This window comes from Centrocercus urophasianus, unplaced genomic scaffold (assembly GCF_019232065.1).
Source record: "Centrocercus urophasianus isolate 14NV4802_14NV808 unplaced genomic scaffold, USGS_Curo_1.0 seq_10, whole genome shotgun sequence".
NCBI lineage: Eukaryota > Metazoa > Chordata > Aves > Galliformes > Phasianidae > Centrocercus > Centrocercus urophasianus.
In genome coordinates, this window is record NW_024884142.1 from 47,645,035 (window position 1) to 47,653,734 (window position 8,700).

Here is an 8,700-nt window from a genome sequence, read left to right on the forward strand (position 1 = left end):
GAAATTATTGATGATTGATTATTGATTAAGAAAGACTTGCTGCATGCATGCAGAATTAGATGAAATATTGTGTTTATAGACTGTATACTTCCGAAATAGCTCATGCAGAGATTCTAGAAAAATTTAACTTCTCAAACAGAATCAAGGCAGTAAGAATCAGCACAGGTGGCAACAAAATACCAAAATATAAAGTGTCTGATTTTATTAAGGGAATATTTGATAATTCTACAGAACTGAATTGTGAGATTCATATTGTACATTTCAGATAATTTACTGAATTATGAACACCAAGTAATCCGTTGTTTAATCCTCACCTTTAGAACTGGTGTCAGTTGTAGAATGTACAATGTACTACAGTGACTAATCTTCAGATGAAAGTTTTGTTGTACGAAGCTGGGAGTTAAATATTTTGCCTGTTACAATATATTTAAAAGCTTTCCGAAACCATGGGTAGAAAAAGCCATATATTAATGGATTACAGGTAGAATTTAAGTAACCAAACCAGTTTAGAGCATCAAACAAAGGGGAAGGAATAGAGAAATTTAAAAATGGATCAAGTAGGACCGCAAAAAAGCAAGGAAACCAGCATACAAAGAAAGCCAACATAACTACACTCAAAGTCTTGGCAGCTTTCTTGTCTTTACTCTTAGGAAGTCCATTTTTCATACCACTTTTTCTGTGCTTGTGTGTCTGGCTCAACACACGTATGTGCTTTTGGGAGACTACGAAAATTTTAATGTAGATCCCTAACATAATACAAGCAGGAGCAAAAAGACCAACTGTAAATAAAACAATCCCCCACGCTTTGTTGAACATAATAGGGCACAAGCTTGAGCATTTGACCAAACTTTCATAGCCCTCAATTCCAGAAGCATAAGCTTCTGAGAAAACAACACCAAAAGCAAATGCAGCTGGCACTGACCAACACACTGCTGTTATTTGTTTTATGGCAGCCATAGTCATTGTGCTGGCATAATGGAGAGGGTGGCAGATTGCATAAAAACGATCCACTGCAATGGAACAAAGATGAAAAATGGAAACCAAGCAGAGCATCAGGTCAAAACTGTAATGAATTTTGCAGAACATCATCCCAAAATACCAGCAGTTCTCCACAGATCTCACCATGCTGTAGGGCATAATGGCAAAGCCCAACAGGAAATCTGTGACAGCCATGGATAAGATGAGAAAATTGGTTGGAGAATGAAGCTGTTTGAAATAGAAGATGGAAAAAATTATGGCCGTATTCCCTGAGACAGTGAGAAGGAAGGCTGCAGTTATGGAGAAATACAATACCCCTCGTACTCTCAGTGACCTAGAGCTGTCAGAACAGGACCTATTTCCAAACTCAAAGCAGTCAGTAAAATCTCTTGAGGTGTTCATGGAAAATATAATAATCCTTTATCAATTTTTCTACTGGGTATGAAGTTCCGTAAGTAGATATAATTTTCACAAATTTCCAAAAGGTTCCATGTCCTAACATGAGAAGACAAGAAAAAATTAGACAAGAGCATGAATAAATTACAGAGGGAAATGCAATAATTCAGAGACAAACTTTCTCTTGGCTTAATTATTGCAAATAATGTATAAAAAAGCGGTTGAAAGCAAGCTTAATTATCTTCTAAATTAACTGAACTATAATACAGCATCAAAAGTATTTTATGCATTCTTTTGTATCTAGATTACTTTGTAAAATATTTTGTCTTTCAAATAGATGTCAATATCACTCATTCTAAAGCATTAGAAGAAAAAGATGCGTAGACAGAGAGACCCAGGCTCACTTCAGTTTCCAAATACTCTACAGGATTTTTTTGTCTCTTCAATCCTAGAACACTAATATTTTCTAAAGGAGAAACATGTCATCACATCAACTTTCCTAGAGATTTCAGTTAGTGGGTTATATTCTAATGCTCATTTTGTAAGTCAAAATTCAGCTGCCAGCTCCCCCTTTTCAAATTATTAATCATTCTAAACTCACCTTTTGTGGATTATAAAGTATTAACAATGAATACATCTGATTGAAATCAGTTTTAGTGCTTGTTTTGAGTTATTATAGTTTCAGTATCTGGAAGGGTTCAGCCTTGCCTTGTTTCCTGAAATAAGCTGTGGTCCAGCTGTAATAAATACATATGAATACACTTGTGACTATTTTCAAGAGTCAAAAAATTCCCTTTCTTCTGCAGAGAACCACACCCTTTTCTTCCCCATCTAATTCTTCTCTTAGACTCAGAAGAAATTTAGAAATAGAAGCAAAAAGAGATACTCTTCTCCACATCAATTTAACCCTATCAGAAATAACTTGAGAAGCATTTTAGTCCACTGAATTTTCCAATGGGCATCACCCTGAAATGAAGAAAATGCAGAAAGAGAGCACCAAAATATTTAAATAGTCATCTGTTTTATAGACTAACACTACCTGAATCTGTTTTAGTATCATCAGTAGATTCTTTAGTAGGTATTTTCTTGTTTTGTTATTGTTCTGTGGTGTTGCAATGCCTGTAAAAGGCAGACCATCTTTATACCACGGTTCAGTTTAGTGAAATGTGGGAAATCATTTTTCTTTTATGGCTTAATACTTAATTCCCAGGAGTTTTTAAGTTAAAAATATTTGTATAATTCAGGGATTGACATCAACAGGAGATAAACATAGCGAAGTGTCTGAAATCCCAAGACCATTATTTCTCTTTTCTCCATTCATTTACCCTCATGCATTACTGAGCTGCTTTGGTGAGTTAAGGTAAATATAAGCCTTATTAAAATTAGTCTTTAAATAATGATACTAAATTTAAGATGAAAGGAAGTTGTAATGTTTTTTCATCTACAGTATTAGAAAGTGCTCCTTAACTTTCAATTTTAAATAATTACTATTTCTAATGAAACTTAGGAACAAAATATGTAATAAATTTAAGATTATCATCTTGTAACTTAATGAGTGGAAACAGCACTGTCTCTCATGCTAGTTGTAGCAGTAGCTTTTGTACAAGGTACAGAGGAACTTCCCTATACTTTAGCAAATAATAAAGATGTATAAAAAGAAGTGTTATTTTAGAACAATTTATCATCTGTTATTGGACAGCTTCCCATTTAAAAAGAAATAAAACCCAACAAAAGAAGTATTTATTTTCTTACAAGAAAAGACAAAAATTAATTCTCTACTTATATGAATAAATTGAGTCTTCTGAGGTTAGAGGTGGATATTTAGATGTTGAGGCTGAAGCTTGTATGGATGTATGGAAGATTCATTACAAGCCCAAGTGCTAATTGTTGTTATTCAGCATATGGAGGATGGATTCTTATTGATTAATAAAGTACGTCATGAAAAGGGGGCAGAAAATGAACACTGGCTTTAAAATTAACTACGGGAAATGTTAGAGCATTTAATGGAGTTTACCTTTTTGACAGTTGTTTCAAAAGACAAATAAATGGGGGAACTTTCTGCTGGCAATAAAATGCAAATACAAAACAGAATCATTTATTAACTCCAAAATAAAATAATAATAAAATAATATTTTTTTTTCATTGTGTACAGTAGAAATATTTTATTTTTGAGATCTGACAGTATTTTTGTGACAAGCATACCTAGAAACCGTTTTTTAAGTAATTGAGAAATAGGCAAGCTTCACACAGTTGATCTTTTGTTAAAAGAGTCACTAAAATATAAATCTGCAGAAATCTATGCAGACCAAATTATATTAGATTTCCAACAAATTACTGTTACAGGAGGCTATGCTTCAAAAACCATTACCTTCAGGAAGCAGTGTTCCATGCACCTCACTAGTGGTTCTCTTTTCAGCACGGTGCAGCAGACTGCAATGGGGGAACAGTTTGATATATTTCAGAAATGAGATGTTTAACAACAACTAATAAATTTACAGGAACTGAAACCTTTATGAAAGAATCTGTTTAACTGGGTTGAAGGAAGGTTGCTGAATGGATCTTGGAAGCTGTCCTTGAGAACTAATCATACCAGATACTGCAGCACAGCACTGGCAGTTTGGAGAGAAAATGGTGTAGCCATGATTTTCATTGATAGCACAATCTAATTCTTGCCTACATTTTGCTTCATCTTGCACTTTGTTATTTCCTTGATGCTCTGAAATATTGACTGGTTCCAGTAAAGCACTGTGAAGACGGACCTCTCTTATTACCCTGAGATGACTTCAGTGAAGTGGAAATCACAACAAAGAAGCATAAAATATCATCTCAAATTTTCTCAAATGACTGCTTTCTCCTGTTGGTCACTGAGAAAGTACAGAGTATAAGGTACACTCTGTTTTTCAGTTCTCTCTCCTTAACTTATGTATATCTTTTAGTTAGTATGCCGTGGCTACTTGATGCTTAAGGAGAATAACTTCTCTTATATCTATGAGAAATAAAAAGTCCATATATCTAGAGTGGGTTATGGAGTTCTGATTGCCTAAGTTGCTTGCAAATCTGATCTCTTAGGAAATTAATTTGTTTTACAAAGGCTAGTGCATGCATCACACAAATATTTTCAATTATCTAAGCACAACATTTGATTTAAAGTGAAGGTTATGAAGATCATGAAGAACAAAAAATGTTTTAAACAAACTTAAAGGAAAAGAAGGAAATTGAATTTAGTTGGAAATAATTCATTTAACGAGGCTAAATAACACTATGCAAGACTTAGTAAGTATGATAGGAATTAAATTTCATAAAATAACAGGATCCCAGAATAATTGACATTGGAAGGAACTTCTGAAGGTCACCATGTCCAGCTGTCCTGCTCAAGCAGTGCTATCTAGAGATGGTTGACCAGAGCTGTGCTTAAATGGCCTTTATATATCTCCAGGCATTAAGATATTTATAATAAATATTCTCCACAATCTTCTGGACAACGTGTCTTTTCTTGGTCACCCTCACAGTTAAAAGGTGTTTCCTGATGTTCAGATGGAACACACTGTGTTTCAGTTTGTGCTCATTGTCTCATTTTCCAGTTCCTTAATCATCGTGACCCTTCATTGGACTGTATTCACTTTGTTCATGCCTTTCTTGTACAGAGGATTAGAGAAATGGACCCAGTACTCCAGGTGCCACTCTGGGTTGCAACATTACCCCTCTTCTATCAGCCACTCTTCACAATTTGGTATCATTTGTGAACTTGCTGAGAGAACTCCCTAATCCAGATCACTAATGAACATGTGAAACAAACACTGACTCCTGCTTAGACTTTGAGCCACTGATCACCATCCAACCCCTTGGCCATTCTCTCAATATTCAATCTGTTCTTTCAATCAACTATGTTTATCCAGTCCATATCTCAGCAGCTTGTATTTATATAGAAGAACTAATGGGATACAGTGCTGTAAGACTGTACTCAAGTCAAGGCAGACAATATATACTACTATCTACCTAGTCAGATAGCAGTAGGCAGACAATATATACTGCTATCTGACTTGGTAGATAGTAGTATATATTGTCTGCCTTGACTTGAGTACAGTCTTGGCACTGTATCCCATTAGACTGACTACCAAGTCAGTCATTTCACATCACAGATGTTTATCAAATTTGGGCCATGCCTAGTGGAAAAAAAACTTACTCAAAAAGGAGATTAGAGCTAGGCATAGTCTTTTTCTGTATTAGGTCACTGGATGATGCAGTTACACTGAAGACTGTAGATAACTAAGATGATCAGAAAAAAATGTTCAAGAAAAAGCCTTTTGTGGAACACTAAGTATCTTGTATTTGACTGTATGTAGCATTTATGTTCTTCTCATCTGTGTTGAATGAGTATTTATGAAATGTACAAGAGAGTACATTGTGTCCAGCCTGGATGAGTTAATGATCTAGGGAAAGCCATACACTCTGTGGAATTTACACAGTTTGAGAGCTTATTTTTTTCTGTTTGAGAACTGCACTAATACACTTTTTCATCCAGCTGGTAAGAATGCTCCATTTTGGAGTGATACTTGCATTGTGAGGTTTCTGGAAGGGTTCTGCTTGGATAGCCAGTGCTCATCTTTTTTCCCTGTGCCACTTCTGGTGACCAAGGGGCAGGCCATGAGGCTCAGCTGGAGGTGGGACCACTGTGCATTGGGCCAAATCTGGTTGCCATTCACAGGCTGCAATAGTGTATCAAAACAACCAAAACACAAGCTACAGCTACCAAGACAGAGGCAACAGGTGACTCTGTGTCATGGAGAAAGAAACCTGTCACTTCTGTTTAAAGCATGAGAGGAGGATTGAAAACTATTTTCACTGGTGGCAAAACAAATAGACCTGGGTTTACCAACAAAAAAGAACTGTTCATAATGTTGAAATAATTGCTTTGCAGAAGTTTTCAGGGAAGTTAAAACATATGAAATCACCCACTGGAGATTCATTTGCTTCAGAAAAAGTAGACATCTGGGAAGTGTTTAATAAGGTCACTAATTAAATGTGTTGATAAGTAGTTTAACAAGACCCTTTGCACTTCATTTACATGATGTCACCTTGTAATCAGGTATTTTCTACATCACTAAAGCTAACCGATAATGATTGGACACCAGCAAGAGGTATTTTTTTCTGCTCTTCTAATTTATTAAAAACTCAGGTTTGAATAGAGACCCCATGGTCTCATTAAAACCTCTCACTTGTATGTCTCTTTCACACTGAGAAATAACTTTGTGCTACCTGTGATTAGAGCTAATGAGAGAAAGTAACGTGGGACTTCATTAAAGTTGCTCTGTCAAAGAAGACACTCTGTAAACAGAAGGCAAGGAGGCACTTTGGGAAAGTGACACCTTTGGGTAACAGCATACCAGAGAAAAAAAAGTTATTTCTGAAACTTTCTGAGGTAGGTTGTGCACAAAATTGACTTATAGGTCAAGTATGAAGAGAAGTGACTTCTAGATATGGATGGAGGTCATCAGAGAGTGGAAATCCCTTACTTTTGCAATTTATTAGCATTGGTGACATCTTGGCCAGACTAGCTTTTAGGAGAACTGCTGGTTTGCACAGTGAAAAATTCTTCCACCATTTCCGTAACTTGGCTGTGGTGGTTCTGTGCAGCCATGATGTTTTATGATCTTCTGCAGCATTCATGGGATGGCTAAGGTGATCCTAAGCGAAGGTCTCTTTTTCTGCACTCTCCAGTAAGTCAAGATTACCTACTAGCTGCTCACAGTTTGTGACCTGCTTCATTTTCAGTGTGCTACAGGGCAAGACCTCAGGGAACTTCGTGTATGCCTCTCGGACTCAACAATCCACCTGTTCCACCACCTTCTCCCACTTGTAGCTACTCAGGGAAACCTCAACTACTAGCTCTATGGACCACTGCCTTGATCCAAAGACTCATTTCAGGGTTCTTGCTAGTCAAGAGTTGGTCCTTAGAATTTGTCTAACTGCTAGTTTCAGAAAACTGGCCTCGATGCAGTTTTTTTGGTGTCCCAAGAACATACCCACTTTTCCATAGTGTGAGATACATCTATGCCAAGTAACCTTCACCTAATCTACCTAAAAACTGTATCTGAAATTGCTTAAAACTTTGTGCTAGAGATTAGAAGATCCTTCATGGTAGTAAGAAAAGGAGCATCTACAGTGGCAATTCTTCTCACCTAAAAATGGATAAGGTGGTGAGATAAAACACCCTTGAAGGTAACAGTTTTTCTACAGTGAGCATAAAAAGAAATGCAAATGACTAAAGTAGATAAAAGTACTGCTTTTGAGATGTCTAAATTTAGCTTAGATTACCATCAGCCTTCATGAGTGTGGGACAGTCATGTAGAAGCCAATGATCACCAGCAAAAAGCAAGATAAACAGATGGGATCATACTTTTACAGTTACAGACCCAGAGGGGTAAGATTTCAATTGCCTTAGGCAGAGTTTGTTTATAAACCTATTACAAAATTGCAATTTACAACAACCCCCTACACATAAATAAGAGGAAAGAACAAATTAGAACATGGCATAAAAGGAAAAGATGAAGAAAGGTTCAAACTGTGGTCTGTGTGCACATTTTTAAGAGTTGCAAATAGAATGCTGCCGCTGATGTTGCCACACATTCTTGAAGTTTTTATACAGTGGATGAAGGGGAAGAGGCCATGTCTCCTTTTGCTTCTTGAAGGGACTACAGTAACATATGCTGAATTTATTAAATATACCTAGAAACTCTCAGATGGTCAACATTCCTCATATGGAAACACCACTTACCTGCAGAGCCCTGTAGAGAAGGATCTAAGGATTCTGATGGATGAAAAACTGAACGTGAGCCAGCAGTGTGCTCTTGCAGCTTGAAAAGCAAATGGTATCCTGGGCTGCATCAGAAGAGGGGTGGCCAGCAGGGAGAGGGAGGTGATTGTCCCTCTCTATGCCGCCCTTGTGAGGCCCCATCTGGAGTACTGTGTCCAGGTCTGGGGCTCCCCGTACAATAAGATGTGGAGCTGTTGGAGAGGGTCCAGAGGAGGGCCACTAAGGTGATCAGAGGGTTGGAGCACCTTCCCTAAGAAGACAGGCTGATGAAGCTGGGCTAGTTCAGCCTGGAGAAGAGAAGTTTGTGAAGAGATCTCATTGCAACCTTCCATTACTTAAAAGGGGATTATAAAAGGAGAGGAATCAACTTCTTACTCAGGTAGATAGTAATAGAACAAGCAGGAAAGTTTTTAAGCTCAATGAGGGAAAGTTTAGATTGGGTATCAGGGGGAAGCTCTTCACAGAGAGTGGTGAGGTGCTGGAACAGGCTGCCCATAGAGGCTGTGGATGCT

At 37.1% G+C, this 8,700-nt stretch overlaps 1 protein-coding gene across 1 annotated transcript; it reads right to left on the reverse strand.

The window, feature by feature from the left end:
* Positions 1-360: 360 nt before the first annotated feature.
* Positions 361-3,314, reverse strand: TAAR2 (trace amine associated receptor 2). The gene is made up of 2 exons (XM_042815381.1): positions 3,310-3,314; positions 361-1,396 (listed from the first exon to the last, which is right to left on the reverse strand). The coding sequence occupies exons 1-2, from the start codon at positions 3,312-3,314 to the stop codon at positions 361-363; spliced, it is 1,041 nt and encodes a 346-aa protein (XP_042671315.1).
* Positions 3,315-8,700: the final 5,386 nt, after the last annotated feature.